This window comes from Hylobates moloch, unplaced genomic scaffold (genome assembly GCF_009828535.3).
Source record: "Hylobates moloch isolate HMO894 unplaced genomic scaffold, HMol_V3 SCAFFOLD_14, whole genome shotgun sequence".
NCBI classification, from domain to species: Eukaryota; Metazoa; Chordata; class Mammalia; order Primates; family Hylobatidae; genus Hylobates; species Hylobates moloch.
Genome location: NW_026652289.1, coordinates 14157776 through 14178770, shown reverse-complemented (window position 1 = coordinate 14178770; position 20995 = coordinate 14157776). Strand labels below are relative to the sequence as shown.

Genomic DNA, 20995 nt, shown 5'->3' with positions numbered 1-20995 from the left:
GGAGTCAACGAGGAATTGTCAGAGGTTCCTGAGACTACACTGAAGGGCTAGAGTGAGGAGGAGAGAGAGTCTGCCGGTGAAAGGTGGCATCATTCCCCACTGCCAAGGAGGGTCTCTCAGTGCCTGGAAATGCATCCCAAAGGGCATCAGATAGATTCCTTTCTTATTTTTTCAGGGAAGCTATTTGTTTCTTGTGGCTGCTATAATGAATTACTACTCTTGTGGCTTAAAGTAACAAATTGATTATCTCACAGTTCTGGAGGCCAGAAGTCTTAAAAAGTATTGGCAGGGCCACGCTCCCTCCAGAGACTCTAGGGGAGGGTCCTTCCCTGCTTCTTCCAGTTTCCAGCGGCAGCCAGCATTCCTTGGCTTGTGGCTCCTCACCCCAATGTCTGCCTCCTTCCTCCTGTGGCTGCCCCCTCTGCTTATTTGTGTGAAAACTCCTTCTTTCTCTATTTTATAAGGACACTTATGAGGACATTTAGGGCCTACCCAGGTAATCTAGGTTAATCTCATCTCAGAATTCTTCACTTAATCACTTCTGCAAAGACCCTTTTTCCAAATAAAGTCACACGATCCAGAGATTAGGCCATTATTCAACCTGGTACAGGCAATTAAAGAGCTCAATAAGGTATCTTAACAATAATAGTATACTCTGTTAAAAAGGCAGATTGTATTACTGCTGGGCCTTTAGACTTGTTTGTTCACAGTACTTTTAAGAATTTCATTGCCAGAGGGTGTAATTTTTTAAATACTGCAACACGGAGTGGAGCAAAGACAATGCCTAATTGTATTTTTCAGCATTCCTTTTTCTCCACCTCCCCAAGAGGATGGATATGAAATATGTGTGTGTCTATGTGTTTTTGGAGGGTAACAGTTAACAAAGCTGTTAGTTTAGCATCCCTTGAACTACTTGGGGCCAGACACAGCCAGAGTGTAACTTTACCTCCTGTGGGCTGAGGGCATCGGCCCCAGCTGACTTGGGGTAGTGCAGGCCCCATGCTGTGAGGTGTGGACGGCAGGGCTCTTCTAGCCTGTCTGGTCCCCTTGGGGGCTGATTGACTCTTTGTCACTCCCATCTTTGGATTAAGGGCCTGAACCTCCCTATTAAAATGAGACTGGGCTGGGCACGGTGGCTCATTCCTATAATCCCCGCACTTTGGGAGGCCGAGGTGGGCGGATCACTTGAGGCCAGGAGTTTGAGACTAGCCTGGCCAACATGGCCAAACTCTGTCTCTACTAAAAACACAAAAATTAGCTGGGTGTGGTGGAGGGTGCCTGTAATCCCAGCTACTCAGGAGGCTGAGGCCGGAGAATTGCTTGAACCTGGGAGGCAGAGGTTGCAGGGAGCCAAGATTGTGCCACTGCACTCCAGCCTGGGCCACAGAGAGAGACTCCATCTCAAAAAAAAAAAAAAAAAAAAAAGGAGACACTGCTTTATAGAGGAGATAATACATTATGCTGTTTACAGCCATCTTTGCTTTGGTGATTCCATTGGTTAGTCACTATTAGTCACTTGCTGTTTATGAAGCGCTGTGTGTCGTGCAGGGGGTGTGGTCCCTGTGTCATGACTTCCTTACGTCTTACCGCAGACGCTGTTGTGTAGGGACGTAGGGAAGGAAGATGCAGGGGAATCTCTCTGGAAGGGAGGTTAGCCTCTGAAGGACCTGGGGTTGGGGGCTTGAGTGGGGGAAGGGGGTGGCTGGAGTACCTGGAGAGTGATAGAATGCATGTCCCAGGGAGTGACGAGACATGCCGGAGGGAAAGCTGGGAGGAGTTGGGGCCGGGTGGTGGTGGGGCTGATGGAGAAGATGCTTGGGTGCTCCCATAGGCAGCAGTGAGACCTCAAGAGCTTCTGCAAGAAATCAGAGTTCCAGACCCTCTGATTTGGAGGCAGAGTGTAGAATGAATTCAAGAGGCCAGGAGGAGCCTCAGGAAGAGGTGACATCCATGCCTTAGTCCACGCTGGGGGTGGCCAGACTTTTATTGATTCGTTCACTATTTTGTTTAATTTAAAGTTTGCTTTTAGTTTGGACTTTTTCCCTTTTTTGTTTTCTTTTTGTTTTTGAAGGTTTTCTTCAGCTTTATTGAGGTTTAACTGACAGATGACCGCGTGTGCTTACAGTATGCAGGGTGGGGCTTCGATGAGTGAGCGCGTTGTGAAATGGTTACCACGGTCAAGCTCATGGACGTGTCCATCACCTGACGGGGTTATCATTTTTGTGTGTGTGTTGAGAACATTAAAAATATCTCTCTTAGCAGTTTTCTTTCTTCTTTTTTTTTGAGATGGAGTTTTGTTCTTGTCGCCCAGGCTGGAATACAATGGCATAATCTCTGCTCACTGCAACCTCTACCTCCTGGGTTCAAGCAATTCTCCTGCCTCCTGCCTCAGCCTCCTGAGTAGCTGGGATTCCAGGTGTCCACCACCACGCCCAGCTAATTTTTGTATTTTTCGTAGAGACAGGGTTTCACCATGTTGGCCAGACTGGTCTCAAACTCCTGACTTCAAGTGATCCACCCGCCTTGGCCTCCCAAAGTGCTGAGATTACAGGCACGAGCCACCGTGCCCGGCCTCTTAGCAGTTTTCTTTCTTTTTTTTTGAGATGGAGTTTTGTTTTTGTTGCCCAGTCTGGAGTGCAATGGCACAATCTTGGCTCACTGCAACCTCTACCTCCTGGGTTCAAGTGATTCTCCTCCCTAAGCCTCCCAAGTAGCTGGGATTCCAGGCGTCCACCACCACACCCATCTAATTTTTGTATTTTTAGTAGAGACAGGGTTTCACCGTGTTGGCCGGGCTGGTCTTGAACTCCTGACCTCAAGTAATTCACCCGCCTCGGCCTCCCAAAGTGTTGGGATTACAGGCATGAGCCACTACGCCCGGCCTCTTAGCAGTTTTCAAGTGTGCAATACGTTATTGTTAACCCTGGTCACCACACTCTACATTAGATCTCAGACTTCTGTTTTTTTCTTTATTATGAACTATGTCCACAAAATAATATTTGAGCCCCTCACTGAAAACATGTATTCATCTGTATTTTTTTACTTATTATTTATTTCTGTACTTGTACCTCTGTGTATGGCATATTGCATATAATGCATATTGAGTGTATTGTGAAACAGGTACAAAATATAATTATAAAAAAGAGAAATAACAAGAAATGGAAGGTCCACTGACTTCATCCTGCACCCGGAGGCTCCATAGCTGTGTATGAAGCTGTTCCTGGGGTGCTCATGTCTCAGTTCATGACAGGGTGTCTGGGCACTGGGGCAGTGGTTGGAATGAACCAGACGGGTGGTGTAGGGGAACAGGGAGGAATGACAGGTGGCGAGGCAGCTGGAAGAAGACATTGACATCATGTGTTGACGTCAGTGGCTGATCACATTAGACAGGGGAGTGAAGACAAAAGAAGGAACAGGGCAGCCAGGCGTGGTGACTCACGCCTTTGACACCAGCGCTTTGGGAGGCTGACGGGGAGAATCACTGGAGGCCAGGAGTTCAAGACCAGCCTGGGCCACATGGGGAGATCTGTCTCTACAAAAAGAAAAAGATTAGCCAGCTGTGGTGGCGTGTGCTTATAGTCCCAGCTCCTGGGAGGCTGAGGTGGGAGGATCACTTAAGCCCAGGAGTTTGAGGCTTCAGTGAGCCATGATTGCACCATGTACTCCAGCCTGGGCAACAGAGAGACTCTGTCAAGAAAGAAAGAAAGAGAAAAAGAGAGAGAGAAAAAGAAAGAAAGGAAGGAAGGAAAGAGGAAGGGGAGGGAGAGAGGGAAGGAGGGAGGGAAGGGAGGGATGAAGGAAGGAAGGAAAGAAGGAAGGAAGGGAGGAAGGAAGGAAAGAAGGAAGGGAGGGAGGGAGGGAAGGGAAGGGAAGGAAAAGGGTGAATACAATGGAGAGGTGACTTCCCCTAAAGGAAAGAGGACTGGGGACAGATGCGGATTTGGGTAGAATAGACAATCTTCCCTTCCCTCTGTTCCTCCATCCCTTCCTTCTGTTCTTCCCTCCCTCCTACCCTGCGTCTTATGACAAGTTGATTATAGGGGGAATGGCCCAGGAGGAGCTTCCTGGGGGTAGTAGAAATGTGATCCTGAGTAACAACAAAGGTTGGGGCCTGACAGTGGGGGCCAAGTTTCCCTAGGAGGCAATTCATCAAGGGAAGGAGGTGGACCCTGAGGCTTGAGGACCTGTGCAGGGCAGAGAGAGGAGAGGGCAAGGCTAGGGGTGCTGCATCTTTGGGCAGTGTCCCCCAACCATGCCTTGGAACTAAGATTGGGGGCAGATTTAGCTGTTTCTGAAGTGGCTGGTGGTCCTCAGACCTGGAGGGAGATGATGGTGAGTCCTGAGCGGGACTGGGACAAGCCCTTTGCTGGAAGAGAAATTGTTATTTCGTCTTCCCATCCTGTAGAAAAATAAATTTGACATTAATCCTGCACTGCACCTTCCAGACAACCATTCAGGTTTTCTTAGGTAAATTCCATTGTCTTCCTTAATAATTGGACCTTTTGATTTTTCCTAATGTTATACCTATGTGTGTGTGTGTGTGTGTGTGTGTGTGGTATATGCATAAATATAAATGTGTATATATACATTTTCTGTTGATGCTGTTTTAGATAAGGTGTTTCTCCTCTGCAGAGACATAGCTAGCATTTTTCTTGGGTTCCTGTGAGTAGCCAAGGAATCGCTATTGTCTGTAATGTCTGATAACAGGCATGTTCTTGTTTTCTCCTTAGGTGGCCATTAAAGTCATCGATAAGAAGAGAGCCAAAAAGGACACCTATGTCACCAAAAACCTGCGGCGAGAGGGTCAGATCCAGCAGATGATCCGCCACCCCAATATCACTCAGCTCCTTGATATTTTAGAGACGGAAAACAGCTACTACCTGGTCATGGAGCTGTGCCCTGGGGGCAACCTGATGCACAAGATCTATGAGAAGAAGCGGCTGGAGGAGTCTGAAGCCCGCAGATACATCCGGCAGCTCATCTCCGCTGTAGAGCACCTGCACCGGGCTGGAGTGGTCCACAGGTAAGGGCCAGGCCACGCTGGTGATCGCTGACTGTGTGCTCCGTGGGTGGCACTGGGCTATAGTACCTTCTAAGCCTCTGAGAAAGGCTGAGCAATTGCAGCCTGTTTTACGATTTTTCTATATTTTTATTTTATTTTATTTATTTGTTTATTTTTTTGAGACGGAGTTTTGTTCCTGTTGCCCAGGCCGGAGTGCAATGACACAGTCACGGCTCACTGCAACCTCCGCCTCGTGGGTTCAAGCAATTCTTCTGCCTCAGCCTCCCAAGTAGCTGGGATTACAGGCACCTGCCACCACGCCCAGCTAATTTTTTTGTATTTTTAATAGAGACAGGGTTTCTACCATGTTGGCCAGGCTGGGAATTTTTGTGTATTTTTGTTCCATGGAATTGTTTTGTGAATTGGGTTAATGCTAGTGTGAGGGTTAAAAGAGTAGAATCTGAAGCCAGAGTGACTGGGCTTGCAACCTGGCTCTGCCCTGTAACAGTTCTGTGACCCTGGGCAAGTTACATAACCTCTCTGAGCCTCGGTCTCTTAATCTGTAAAATGGGAATAATAATAACACTTCTCTCTCAGTTGGAGTAAGGGTCAATGAGTTAATATATGGGAAGAGCTTGGGACAGTGTTTTGTACCTAGTAGGTATCAGGTAAGTGTTAGCTGCTTTTCTTCTTGTTTGCGTAGTCATGAGACCAGTTGTTTAGGTGCCTGAAAGAGCCAGTGTTAAAATGGCATGAGATTAGTGCTAGGGATGATGGTGCTTTCATTGTCTTTGCTTTACATATAGTAGCCACTCAATAGCTGTTTTATTCAATGAAATTGAATCACCATTCGAATTTTGAACTTGCCCTTGAAATCAAGGAGTGTTTTCCACAAACCAAACCAGTCTTGCAAATAGTTAGGAAAATCAAGCTTGTTTTTAATAGCTTGTTGTTTCCTAGGCAGGGGCTCTACAAAGAAAGTGAATGGAAACAGCGTTCTTAGCAATGTTGCCATTGGTGGTGGGTGCCTGCTTTTAGTACTGTGTGAAAATAAAATCCAATGAATTTAAAGAAATAAAAGCTCCCTCTTTTCCTCCACGGGAGTGTTGACTTCATCAATAAATGCATGGTTCTTCCTTTGTGGAATTATGATCAATAATTACTCTGCGTTATTGAGAACAACCAGAAATCTTTTTTTTTTTTTGAGACTGAGTCTTGCGTTGTCACCCAGGCTGGAGTGCAGTGGTGCAATCTTGGCTCACTGCAACCTCCACTTCCCAAGTTCAAGTGATTCTCCTGCATCACCCTTCCTAGTAGCTGGGATTACAGGCGTGTGCCACCATGCCCGGCTAATTTTGTATTTTTAGTAGAGACGGGGTTTCTCCATGTTGGTCAGGCTGGTCTCGAACTCCTGACCTCAGGTGATCCACCCTCCTCGGCCTCCCAAAGTGTTGGGATTACAGGCATAAGCCACCGCGCCAGGCCTAGAAATCATTTTTAATTGGTGCTTATTTTAAAAAGCAAGATTGAGGCATGATATATTTATGTGTGTGTATATATACAAACATGCACACACGTGTGCACATGTATGTTAAAATATTTTTAAATCAATAAATTTATGCACTATAAAATTCACCATTTAAAAGTGTATAATCTAGTGTTTTTTAGTGTATTCACAGAGTTGTGCAACCATCACTACCTTCTAATTTTAGAATATTTTTATTACTCCCCCAAAAGAAACTCTTTACCCATTAGCAGTCACTCCCCATTTCCTTCTTCCCTCAGCCCTGGCAACTACTAATTTACTTTCTGTATCTATGGATTTGCCTATTCTGGACATTTCATATAAATGGAATTATATAATACATGGTCTTTGTGATTGATTTCTTTATGTAACATTATGTTTTTTAGGTTTGTCTAAGTTATAGCATGTGTCAGTGTCTCCTTCCTTTTTATGACTGCATAATACCCCATGTATGCATATACCACAGTTGGCTGATCCATCTGAGTTGTTCTCACACTTTGGCTGGTAATACTGGTATGAGCACTGTTTTCACTTCTCAGAAAACTCCACTCTTAGGAGTGGAATTGCTGGGTCATATGTCAGCTTTCTTTATCCTTTTGAGGAAACACGTATTTAAAAAAAATTCGACATTTAATGATAAATCTAATTTTAATTTTCATAATGATAATCTAGCTCTATCTGTTTGAAAGCCTGCCTTTCTTTCTTCTTTCTTTCTTTCTTTCTTTCTTTCTTTCTTTCTTTCTTTCTTTCTTTCTTTCTTTCTTTCTTTCTCTCTCTCTCTCTCTCTTTCTTTCTTTCCTTTCTTTTCTTTCTTTTCTTTCTTTCGATGGAGTCTCGCTCTGTTGCCCAGGCTGGAGTGCAGTGGCGCAATCTCGGCTCACTGCAGTTTCCACCTCCCGGGTTCAAGAGATTCTCCTGCCTCAGCCTCCTGAGTAGCTGGGCTATTATAGGCACATGCCACCAAGCCCATCTGTTTTTTGTATTTTTAGTAGAGATGGGGTTTCGCCATGTTGTTGCTCAGGCTGGTCTCAAACTCCTGACCTCAAATGATCCACCCTCCTCTGCCACACCCCCAGTCCTGGGATTACAGGTGTGAGCCACCGTGTCCAGCCATGAAAGCCATTTATTTTCTGATCAGTGATGAAAGCAGCTCCAGCCTTTGCGTAATAGAACTTAGACTTCCAAGGTGGAGAGAGCTGTCTCCTTACTAATGGGATTGGTGCCGTGGGATGCTCTGCCCTCTCATGTCTAAACCCAGGGGAGGACCATTGTCCAGGCCTTTTCTAGAGCCAGCCTTGGGTAGGCACCATTCAGGCCAATCATTTCCGCCTCACTGAGGTGAGAGCACCTCTTCACATACGTATTCTTAGTCATGCATGTCGTCATGAGATCACCCTTCATTAGAACTCTTTGGGCTTAGATTAGCAACGAAGAGAACGTTCAGAAATGGTAAGTGAATCATGCTATTTTTGGCTCTTCCCAACAATACCCTTGGGTAGCCTGAGGTGTCATAGCGCTGCCATTATTAGGAAAATGATAGTCGTAAGTGTGCCTGGCTCTGTCTTTGTTTATTAAGATGACAAAGGCAGAAACCTCACAAGTGAATCAGCTTGGATTACCAACTCCGCAGGTCACAGTGGAAAATAGAACCAGGGACTGCGAGCGGCAGAGCTTTTTGTGGTTCTCGGGGTGTTTTTTCCAAGGGTTTTTTTGTGCTGTCAAAAAGAAGATGAGCACTGAGCTTCTCAGGATTGCGAGAACAACAAAGAAAACCAAGTGGAAGCTGCGCCTTGTACACTGGCCTCTCCTGCAGGCAATTCTCAACAGCCCTTTTAAAGTAATTTTAACAAAATCCAATCCCTCTCAGCGCAATTACTGTCAGAATGTCAAAGCAATGAATTTAATAATGTTTTGAGAGCAAAGACGGTATACTTTTTCTTTCTCTGATCTCCAGCTTTTTCTACTTTTGCCTCTCTCTCCTCAGGAATATATTTATAATCCAATAATGGCAAGGGCTCAGATCTTTTAAAGTTAGAGAAGATTGGAAATACAGGGACGATTTAGGAAGATTTTTTTCACTTTTCCCTCTAAAAATCATGTTAATGTGTGTCACCGCACACGGACATAGGTGATTAGGTGGTTGAGACCTCACATTAAAATGCTTGTTTAGAATATATTCATAGTGGCTTTAACGGAATGTCTTGACTTTCAAAGACTCTATACCACTAATTTTGGGTGTTCGTATTTCAGCTGACCACTGGTATGTTCTTCACTGGAGCCCTTTCTCATAAAGAATTTTCTCCTTTATGCTGCAAAGGTGGAATGAATTTCATAAATTATTTTGAGGTTAGATTTTTCAAATGAATCAGAGAGTATTGCATTTCAGAGAGGCCCTGGAGTCCCTGGTGGGATGATTTCTGAGTAAATACATTGGATGACGCAAAAGGATTCAGGATGATTTTTTGTGGCTATATGTGTACAGTGATTTAAGGGCCTTTTGGGTGTGTGTGTGTGTGTGTGTGTGTGTGTGTGTGTGTGTGTGTGTGTTAGGGGATGCTTTAAAAATGCAGTTCCTGATTAGGCTGATATTATGTTGTTATGTCATAATCAACTTAATGCTAGCAGAGCCCTCATTTCCTGTGGCATTAAATCGAAATATTTATTTATCTTTCCAGAACTGTTTAAACATCATTTAAAAGAAACAATAAATATGACAAGTAGGTTTTTTTTTTTTTTTTTTTAACAAAGGAAACTAAGCATGTATAAAGCAGATTCACTTTGCTGGCAGAGAGCTTCCTATTAGATTGGACTTTCCACAGTCTCTGTGTCTAGGGCTGTTGTTCGTTTTTACAAAGGTAGACTGTGTTCTAACTTCTTTACTATTCTATTTTAGAATTGTCTAAGCTTGTCTAAAATATAACGAGTTGTTTTTCCTTCCCCTAAACGTGCTCACCCAGCAGGATGCCAAAATCTGATGATTTGCCTATTGTATATAGAGCATCAACTCTTAACGTGAATCACCAAGAATGCCGATTCTGCTGAGAGGCTAATCTGAGATTCGTGTGTTCATTCAAAATAACAAAGTCCAATCAAACTATACAGATAAAACACAACTGGGTAATACAATACCACCATCCCTAAGCAGGAAGAGAAAAGCCACAGGGCTGCAGGACCAGGAGAAAGAGACACATGATCAAAGGGAGTCCGAGCCTGAGCTCGGATGTGTGTCAACACCGTGGCTCCCAGGGCCATGACCTTATCCATTCATCAATGTGGAGAAAAGGGCTCTCTGCGCTTAAGAGGAAGGCGGTGGAAGAGAGGAGGCCCTTCTTTGTTCTTTTGGGCCTGACAAGAAGCAGGCACAACCTGTGCTTGTTGGGGGGTTAAGAAGTTCTGTTAACTTTCAGGTTTTCTTGGAGAGGAGAGGGAGGGGACAGCAGATGAGAAGGAACGATTTCTGCTCACATCTAGAAGCTGGGTGGAATCCCAGGGCCTTCTGCTGAGAGCAAGCACATATCTGGAGGCACCAGTTACAGCAAAAGTTTTGTGTTTAATTGGGTTTAAAAAAATAGCATTGGAAATGTGAGCTCTTGCAGAGCTCCAGCCCAACAGCTTCATAGATTGGGATGTACAGTGGTCTGCAGCGCTGATGCGAAAGCCTGACCCCCTTGTCCACATGCTGGTTTGACCACTCGAAAGTGGTGCTGGGCAAATCACTCAGGCTTTTGTGCCTCTCTTTCCACAGCTACACAACAGGGAAAATGGATTATCCACTTCACATGGCTGTTGTGAGGATTAAATAAGTCAATCTGCATAAAGTACTAAAAACCGAGACACTGTGTAAGGACTGAATCCATGTTCTCTGTAATTACTACTCAGTCCAGCCCATTCATTTTATCCACGGGAAGCTGAGACCCACAGTTCTCCGCGCTCAGGGTCCCACAGCTGTTCTCTGCTTGCACTGCCCTTGTTGGCTTTGGCTGAATTCTACTCATCCTTCAGGTCTCCAGCTCACCTTCTCTGGGAAGCCCTCCAGGCTTGGCCCCCTGGCCATAGACTCTCAGCACCCTCTACTTTTCTTTCTGGGCACGTATCCCATGGTTACTTTTCTCTATCTGCCTTCTGCACAGGCCATAGCTTAGCCCAGTGCTCAGCCCAGTGGGCACACAGTAAGACTTTGTCGAATGAAGGAAGGAAAATTGAATGAATACAGCTAGTGTCAGAGTTTGCACTGGGATGGAAGCTTTCTGGTAGCCAGTCCTATGTTCTGGAATAGTCCATATTCTCCCTGGAATGTCAAAGGAGTTTCTTCATTGACTTAGTGTCAATGTGTTTATTTTTTAGGTCACAATTTGTAGAGTGGCATCTTTCTGGTGAATGGGTCTTTCAGTTTCATAAACAGAATTTGTTTCTGGAACATTACGGGAACTCAATAAAGGTTTCCTTTTGAATAAATAAATCAGGTTCATGGATAACATATTATTCTTGTATTTTACCAAAATACCCATATTGTCAATAAATCAAGAATTTGCACATCATTTGCTTTTAATACAGTGCTTTTGGAGATAAGACCTAATTAAAAAAAAAAATCATGTTCCCTGCAAAATGCCTGTTACCTTGGAGAGTTATGTGCTTGGGGAGTTTGGGATGCTTTATTCTTAGTTTATTATTAAAATCCATCTTGTGACCATCCCTGTAGGCAAAACTTTTTCCATCCAACTTAATCCTGCCTGAGTTGGGTCTATCCTTCCCTGGGCCCCTTCTCTCTTACCTTTCATTGAGCTGGGGGGCACGTCCCCCAATACTGTTTGCTTATGGCCAAATTAATCACCTCTTTTAAGTATTTTCTGGAGTCTTTCCTCTTCACCTTGTCTTAGAATCTCTCACTTTATTATCCTCACCTCCAGCCTCTCACCTCATAAATGGAGTGGCCCGCAAAGTCCTCAGGAATCCATTGTGGCATTTCCCTCTGCCAGTGGCCCTGCTGGGTAACCCTTCTCATGATGGCCGGGTTCCTGGGGAGAATCAGAAGCTCCGGGAGTTTAAATGACTTGCCCGGGCCTGGTTGGCGGGTCCATTAGAGAGAGCCAGACCCCAGTACCTGCCCTTACTCCCTTCCCCAGGCCCCCTTGCTTGGCTCCCTGTCTTTGCTCAGCCTCCCCACTCTGGGCGTTCACTGGTTCTGCCACGTCTCACGCTCTCCTCCCCTTCCCTCCTCTCCTGATGCCTCGGTGCTACACCATTCAGTTCTTTGGCCTCAACCCTGAGCTGCTCCCCCAGGCTGTTTCCTGAGTTCCTGCCCCTCAGCCTAGACCTCCTGGGCTGGGCATGGCCTGTGGAGGCCCAGGGGAGAGACTGCCTTTTCCCATCTGCCTTCTTCCATCCCACGACCCTGGATGCATGTGTGCGCGCACACACACACACACACACACGCCCACGGCCATATACACAGGGTGCACGCTGACACATGAGAGCTCACACACATGTGTGTGCAACACACCCATACACGTACACTCATGCTCTCCCCCACGTGCATGCAAATAGTCACATGAACATGTGCTCACACTTGCAGTGTGCCCACACAAACTCGTGTACTTACACACTCAGGCATAAATACACACACGCACTCCTGATTTCCACTTCCCCAGCACTGCTCCTGTCTGCCTCTTTGCTCCACAGGGTTGGAGCAGCTGCCTTTCTGCCCCCAGGGGTGGGGGAGCACCTGTATGTTTGTCATGGCAACAGGACCCTCCCTGACTCTCCTCCCTCGCACCCTCTGTCCTGGAGGGCAGTGACTCAGTTTATGGCGGCCAGTCTCAGAACCTTCCAACTGACCATCTTGAAAGAGATACAAGGAGAGTCTGGATGGGTGGCTGGAGGGGAGGGGAAGGGGTTGCTTGGTAGGCTGTGGGGGAACCTTGAATGGTTAGTCATGGCCTGTTTGCCTGCTTGTGCTTTTGAAAGAACTTCAAACAAAGGGCTGTGATTAGGTGATACCTAGAGGGTGTGGAGGAGTCTTCTCCCCTTAGGTCCTTTCCAGATCTCTGTAAAAACACCCTGCACTTATCTCAACATCTGGTCTGTCTGCTGTGACGGGTCCCCTTTGAGCATTTCTCCTTGGAACTGCCTAATGAGCAGAGAAGGGTCCTGAAGCCTTCTGAACCCACACCACTGTCTCTCTAGTGGCCTCTTCTCTGCTGAGTTCCCTGCTCCTGCTTCACCATGGCTTCTGGTTGGTATATCGGTGCTGTCTGTTGTTCCCAAGACATCCCCTGCACCCCTGCATCCTTACCCCCAGCACTGTCCTCACCAACCCATCCTCCTGCGCTGCCTTCTTCTTCTTCTTTTTTTTTTTGATACAGAGTCTCGCTCTATCCCCCAGGCTGGAGTGCAGTGGTGCAATCTCGGCTCTCTGCAACCTCCACCTGCCAGGTTCAAGCGATGCTCATGCCTCAGCCTCTCCAGCCTGTAGCTGAGAATACAGGCGCCCATCACCACACCCGGCTAATTTTTGTATTTTTAGTAGAGACGGGGTTTCACCATGTTGACCAGGCTGGCCTTGAACTCCTGACCTCAGGTGATCCACCTGCCTCAGCTTCCCAAAGAGGTGGGATTACAGGTGTGGGCCACCATGCCTGGCCCTGCACTACCTTCTGTACCTTGAGCCACACCCCTTTGTTGCTTCTCCTAGCTCCTCTTTGAAGGCCCATTGGCCAAGAAAAAGCAACTTCCCATCTATCCCAGGGCCATTCTCTCCTCCTTCACATTTGTTCTCAGTTAAAAGTTAACACTGGGCCAGGTGCAGTGGCTCACGCCTGTAATCCCAGCACTTTGGGAGGCTGCGGCGGGCGAATCACGAGGTCAAGAGATTGAGACCATCCTGGCCAATATGGTGAAACCCCGTCTCTACTAAAAATACAAAAAATTAGCTGGGCATGGTGGTGCGCACTTGTACTCCCAGCTACTCGGGAGGCTGAGGCAAGAGAATCGCTTGAACCCAGGAGGCAGAGGCTGCAGTGAGCTGAGATTGTGCCACTGCACTCCAGCCTGGGGAACAGAGCAAGACTCCATCTCAAAAAAAAAAAAAAAAAAAAAAAGTTAACACTGAATTTCCAGTTTATATGCCACAGGGGGAACTCTTCAGATGGCAGGACTGAAGGAAGATCCTCCCGCTTCCCTCTCCCCTCCCTGAAAGAAGTTAATCAGATCAAGGACCATTCACATGAAGTGGGCATTCTACTTCCCTCACCCCATCGTCATGTGCCGACGAGCCTGTCCTTCACCTTCCTTCCCATAAAGCATGTCTCACACTTAGCAGAGCCAAATGTTTTGCTCTTGGGATGGAGCTAGAGTAAACATCAGGCTTTTCACATGGGCCACAAAGAGGTTTTCTGATAGAGCCAGTATTCTGGATAATAGAGGCTTGCTCGTATTTTTTTTTAAAGGTCCATTATAATACATGAACACTGAAACCTTATGAAGAAATTCACCCTTTTTAAAACTTCCAACTTTTATTTTAGCTTCAGGGTGTACCTGTGCAGGTTTGTTACATGGGTATATTGCGTGATGCTGAGGTTTGGGGTATAGATTCCATCACCCAGGTACTGTGCATAGTACCCGATAGGTAGTTTTTCAATCCTCGTCCTCCTCTTTCCCACCCTCCTCTGGTAGTCGTCAGTATCTGTTCCTGTCTTTGTGTCCGTATGTACCCAGTGTTCAGCTCCCACTTATAAGGAAGAACATGCAGTATTTGATTTTTTGTTTCTATGTTAATTTGCTCAGGATAATGACTTTCAGCAGCATCCATGTGGCTGCAGAGGGCATGATTTCATTCTTTTTTATGGCTGCATAGTATTCCATGGTACATATGTACCCCGTTTTCTTTACCCAGTCCACCTTTGATAGGCAGCTAGGTTGATTCCGTGTCTTTGCTGTTGTGAATAGCGCTGTAGTGTCTTTTGGGTAGAATGATTTATTTTCACCCTTCCTTTTTTATTCCAGGTGTCTCTCAATTTTTCTGCCTCTTTGGATCATTTGTGTCCTCTTTGATCACTGTTGAGTAGCTGAGCAGAGGGTCTGGGTTGCCCACTGTTCTGAATGCACTCAGGGACATAACTTCAGGGGGCTAAGGATGTCCCACAGTGAACTGCCTGAGTGAGGCACTTGGTTGTAGTCGTACCATTCTTAGTATGGATTGCCTAGGGAAGGGAAATGTATCCAAAAGCTGCTTTTACAAAAATTTATAGACAATGTTTTTTAGAGCAGTTATAGATTTACAGAAGACTTGCAGAGAAACTACAAGAGAGTTCCCGCATACCTTCCCCCCACTCACATTTTCCCTGTTACCAATATCTTGTGTTCCCCTGGCACGTTCGTTACAATGGATGAACCAGTATGGATACAGTCTTATTAACTAAGGTCTGAGTTTACCTTAGGGTTCACTCTGTGATGTCCAGTTCTATGGATTTTGATAAATGCACAGTATCATGTAACACCACTACAGTATCATAAAGAATAATTTTAACACCCTAAAACCCCTCTATACTCCACCTATTAATCTCTCCTTTCTTCCCTCCCACACCCCAACCCCTGGCAGCCACTGCTCTTTTTACCGTCACCATAGATTCCCAGAATGTCATACCGTTGGAGTCAAACAGTATGTAGCCATTTCTGACTAGCTTCTTTCAATTAAAACCATGCATTTGACGTTCCTCCACGTCTTTCCAAGTGAATCACACCATTTTTTGCTCAATATCTTATTTGTTTTTATCACTGAAGATAAAAAGATATTCTGTAATATCTTATTTTTTTTCTTTTTCTTTTTTATTTTTTGAGACGGAGTCTCACTCTGTTGCCCTAGGCTGGAGTGCAGTGGCGCAATCTTGGCTCACTGCAACCTCCACCTCCCGAGTTCAAGCGAGTAGCTGGGATTACAGGTGTGTGCCACCACGCCTGGCTGATTTTTGTATTTTTAGTAGAGACGGGGTTTCACCATTTTGGCCCGGCTGGTCTTGAACTGACTTCAGGTGATCAACCTGCCTCAGCTTCCCAAAGTGCTGGGATTACAGGTGTGAGCCACCGCGCCCGAACTTATTTCTTTTTATCACTGAATATGCCATTGCTTGGATATGCCAAAGTTTTTTTATCCATTCTGCTACTGAAGGACATTTGGGTGCTTCCAGTTTGGGGAAAGAATGATGGAAACTGCTATAAACATTTATGTCCATAAGTTATCCACTCATTTGGGTAAATACCTAGGTAAAAGCTATTTTAAAAAATGAGATTTTAGTGCCTTTTGTCCTAAAGTCTGGAGGAAAGTGTTCTTCCTCTTCCTATTGGATAAGTTACAAAGGACAGAGCAGGAAGTGGAAATAAATAAAGCCAAAGGCTATTGAATGTTCTTTTCTTTTGCGTGGGTAAGTACACTGATCTTTTGGACAGAGACAGAAGTAGCTCACCCTCCCATTAACTAGCCATGGAACCTTTAAGCAGTTGGATTGGTTGTCACTGAAACCTTTTAGAAATCTGGACAAATAATCCAGGTTAACCAGGTTTATTCTGTGTATTTTTCTTAGGGGATGGGAGTTGGTTATAATGGGATGCTATGGGTGGGAAGATAGTGACTTTGAACTGATTTTATTTTTTTCTCAGTTTGCCTAATAATTATTTTTAATACATCCTGCCCTAGTTTTAGGACATTTCCTAGATTTTAAAAGCGGTTATTTTTTTTCTTTTGCATTTTCTCTTATTTTTGGTCTTTCGTTTATATCATTCTTCTAATCATTGTGGTTGTTCTCTAGGCTTTTGTGGCCCCAGAATTACCCAACTTAGTTTTATTGTTCTTGGCAGTTGCTATCTTTTACCTCGCCTCTTTAGGTTGTTTTTCCCCACAGTATTTCTTCCGAACCAAATTTCTCCTTTAATGCCTTAGCGTGGCTTCCATTCTTCCCAGGCAAAGAGGCTTAATCTTGTTTGAAACAAACTGTGGCCTTTCTTTAGATTTAGAGAGTGCTGCTGTTTATAATCATGGTTCGTGGAATCACAGTTTGGGATATTGCTGGCATACTGTTTTGTGTATGCATGTGTGTGTTTTGGAATTACCATATATGCTTGAATAGAAGTCAGGCTGATATTACACCTTCAGTATCTTCAGAAAAGAGGAAGTGCCTTACAGAGTCCTTGCAAATCTCTCGTATGATAAGGACACAATTTCAATCATAGTATTTTATTTTCAATAACAAAGTACTAGTTAGAGAAGACACATAAACCTTTATTTGGCTCACTGATGACTTTGGGTGCTCTAGAAATCACTCGAGGAACCCGGTAGGAAGGAAGGTAAAAGCATTTATGTGGCTTTAATAATAACTTCTAGAGATATGGCCTCTTGATTGTGAGAGTTTGAGAGACCAGTCTCAAAACAGTTCACTGAGTGGTTAATTTATGGAGATTTTAAATGAGTGCGTATGATTTGGGATAAGATTTCCAGCAAGTGCATCATATGCAAATTTAAAAAATACTTTATCTCAAATATCCAGTCACCTGAAAGATCATGTTACATTGAACCACTGCAGAATGACTCAGAAAGTCATCCTGGTTCTGCCTGTGACTAGTTTGAATAAAATTGTTTCATGAAATATGAGTGTGGAAACAGTATGTCTTAAATTAACTCTGTTAACCTTTTAATGTATGGTCTTAAATAGGAGGATGCAGCTTCAAAGATAAGTAGTGTCAACAGTCACTTAATAATTCTGTTGCATTCCTAAAAATTATACATTTGTGTGTTCCAAAAATCTTTTACTGAGGGACAAAGTCTTCCTGTTGGAAAAGCAAGGATGTCACCGTATATTTGGAGTCACCGTTTATTTGGACACATGTGATATCTTTAAAAGGCAGACACAGTTTTGAAGTATTCTGTGTATTGTTTCATTTGGAGTGAAGGAAAAGTATGTAATTTTTCCTCCCATTGGTAGGCGCATTGGATTGGGGAATGTCTGTTTATATCCCCAGTTTGAACATAGATCTTCCTTCTCAGCCAGCACCCAGCCTTAAGGCTATTGGCAACTTTGAATCTGTTGGACACTTTTTAGAGTTCACCTCTTTTTCTGCATTTGACTCCTTAATTCTTACCATCTTGTAGTCCTGCCCTTCCTGTGACAACAGCCTGGCCGACATAACCCCTGCCCACCCCGGCAACTGTTCTTTCCCAGTTTGCTGTGAATGCCAGTGTTCCCCACCAGCCTGTTGGTCTTTCCCCCGCACCAGTTCTCTGCCCTCACCTTCACAATCTCATGTCCTTTCAAGGCTTCAGCGTCTGCCTATATTGAGGTTGAAAACTGGTAGCCTGCAAGGTTGGGGTTATGGTTGTTTTAAATATGAGTTTGTTGCCAACATTTAAAAATTGAGATCAAATCCAGACCTTTGGCTTCTTCTGTAGAATGAGGTGAGCTGGCAGTGCTGGGACCGAGCCGTGAGCAGCTGTCCCCGTTAAGTGGGGCACTGCTGTCCTGTTTGCCACAGCCAGTCCTAGCTACCGCTCCTTTTCGTTTCAGACATTGACATAGTGTATCAGTTGCCGTTTTTGTTTTAGCCTGATTACACCATTCAATTCCCTACGACAGTGATAAGAGGAAAAAGAAACATTTCTCTTGCCTATCTCTCTATTCAAAAGTGAGAAAATAAAAGCTGGACCAAGAATGGTATGTTTAAAAACAGTGGAAGAGAACGTGTGTGTGTGTGTGTTTGTATGTGTCTGTGTGTATGTGTGTAAGAGTGTTTTTACGTAGTTAACATTCAAGGTATGCCTGCATTGGCAGGCTACAATTTAAGATGCTAGAGCTGATAATAATTGACCTAGATGGTTATGATGTCCAAGTACATCCTTTTGCCCACATAAATACTTCTGCTTCTGAAATCTCAAATGATCTCATTGGTTATCTGGATTCATTGGTATTTACTGAGTACCTGGAATGTGCAAAGGTACTGGGGTGCAATGGGAAGCAGGGCAGACATGTTTCCTGCCTTCTAGGAGCTTACAATTGCAGGCACAGACACCAGAGACACCTCACACTCAACATGACCCTGGGTTCATTTCTCCCTTCCACCTCCTCCCATCACCTCAGTGTCAATGCATGGCATCACCCATTATCTGATTATCAATCTTCATTCCATCTGGAACTTAATTCCCTTTAGCTCTGTAAAGTTAACATATTGTCGGGCGTGACACCAGGAATTAGGACACCAACATCTTTGGAGTCCATTATTTTGCCCATTATAATATCTGCCTGCTAGATAGATTAACTTATCATCACCTGCCAGTTTGTTATGACCCTTGGGCTCCAAACATGGAGGTCACTGGACTCATCAATTAAGTTGGCTTTCACGTGTGTGTGTTTTTTTTTTTTTTCTTTTTTTGAGATGCAGTTTCGTTCTTATTGCCCAGGCTGGAGTGCAATGGTGCCATCTCGGCTCACTGCAACCTCTGCCTCCCGGGTACAAGCGATTCTCCTGCCTCAGCCTCCTGAGTTGCTGGAATTACAGGCATGCGCCGCCATGCCCAGCTAATTTTGTATTTTTAGTAGACATGGGGTTTCTCCATGTTAGGCTGGTCTGGAACTCACGACCTCAGGTGATCTGCCCACCTTGGCCTCCCAAAGTGCTGGGATTATAGGCGTGAGCCACCATGCCCCGCCTAATGTGTGTTTTTTTTTTTTTTTTTTAATTGCTTCCCCAAATCTGATGTTGCTCGTAGTGTCACCAACCCAGGGCCACATTCGTATGAACTATTTGCCTGGCCGCTCAGGCTGTGCCATCTTGAGTGATGTGTTCCTCTCTCCCCACACCCTGGTTCTGCTTAACTTCCAGGTTCCAGTTTAGGTCTTGCTTTTTCCAGAAACTTTTTATGATCCCTTCTGTCCTGTTTGCTGTCTGTTGTCTCTGAAATTCTTCAGCTTTTATAGTCTACAGCAATTAATTATTAATATATCATGTCTTTTAAATATTTACTTGTTGATTGAGTTTTGGCAGAAAGCTTTATGGGTTGGTTAGAAGTGGCTCTAAAAACAGTTCATTTCCCTTCAGAAGCAAAATGTAATTCCATTATTTCGAATGCTTATCTGAAATGTTGTGTGGTTTTGTTTATTTCAGAGACTTGAAGATAGAGAATTTGCTACTAGATGAAGACAATAATATCAAGCTGATTGGTATGACTTTTTTTTTTTAAAGCAAAATTATCTTTTAAGTGTTGTGTTGTCAGTTCTCAACTTTGAAAATTATCCATGGTCTATCTCTAATACCCAGACAATATTCTAGATTATCTTCTTTTACCTCCAATATTTAATAATGGTTTTAAAAATGGGTCATGTGTTTCCTTGTCTTATTCAAACTATAGCTTCTCCATAAATTCAGACGGAGCTGACCTTTTGTAGAATTTATTTTTATTTGGATTAACCGGAAAACTTCTTAAAAATAGTGAAAGATAATTTGGCTTAGAAATGCTTCCCATAGCTTCGCCATATCTCATTCCACTTCTCGGTGAATGCAGGGATGCCTAAAATAAGGGAGAATGCAATTGACCTTCTCTTTTTAATATAATCTTTATTCAGGCTCGTTGGTACAATGGGAGCTGTGCAGAGAAGTCCCCACAAAGGGATAATTAGAAGTCTGAACCAATCAGAAGGAAGATACAAGATGGAGCATCACGATTGGTTCATAATTCAGGGACCATAGCAAATTCACTGCACGACTCATTTTCTAGACGAATTCAGGTGGTTCTGTTGTTATTGGCTCCCTCTGTGGTCACTCTGGGCAGAATTCAGGGCATCGTTTTTATAGCCAGATATTAGATGGCACCATCTTTTATTCCTCTCTTTTCTTTTTTCTCCTGCCTCAAATGCAAGTAATTTCTTTCACCTCAATGGCTTGAAAAGACTTTATATGAGGGGAAAAGAGAAGGATCAATAGGACTTTGTGAATTTAACTTTTATGCCCAAGAAGGAACTTTTGTTTGACGAATGCTGAAAGTCATTACAAGATTCTCCAAAACACATCATTAAAATGACTTATTAGATATTTTGCGATTACCGTCAGCTCCCAATTCAGTACTGGGCAAGAGGACGCACAGACTCTGGATAATTAAACACCACTGATAGGTGTTGATGGATACACTTATTATTAGAAAGTTAATCGTGAAGAGGAAACCAATTTTTCCCCAAAAGCATTTAGAAGAATCTATTCTTAGAAGATTCTTAGATAATTCAAAGGATTTATTTTCTTTTTCTTTTCTTTTCTCTCTCTCTTTTTTTTTTTTTTTTTCTGGAGATGGAGTCTCCCTCTGTTGCCCAGGCTGGAGTGCAGTGGTGCAATCTCGGCTCACTGCAGCCTCCTCCTCCCTTGTTCAAGCGATTCTCCTTTCTCAGCCTCCTTAGTAGCTGGGATTACAGGCATCCACCACCACACCTGGCTAATTTTTG

At 44.2% G+C, this 20995-nt stretch overlaps 1 protein-coding gene across 5 annotated transcripts in view; it reads left to right on the top strand.

Moving 5' to 3' along the window:
- HUNK (hormonally up-regulated Neu-associated kinase) overlaps positions 1 to 20995 on the top strand; it is a 136106-nt gene that overhangs the window by 55923 nt on the left and 59188 nt on the right. For all 5 annotated transcript variants that reach the window (XM_058427381.1, XM_058427382.1, XM_058427383.1 and 2 more), the window contains 2 exons: positions 4731 to 5023; positions 19671 to 19726. In XM_058427381.1, coding sequence (XP_058283364.1) covers positions 4818 to 5023; positions 19671 to 19726 — 262 coding nt within the window. In that variant the 5' untranslated portion in view covers positions 4731 to 4817. The remainder of the gene's footprint in view (positions 1 to 4730; positions 5024 to 19670; positions 19727 to 20995) is intronic.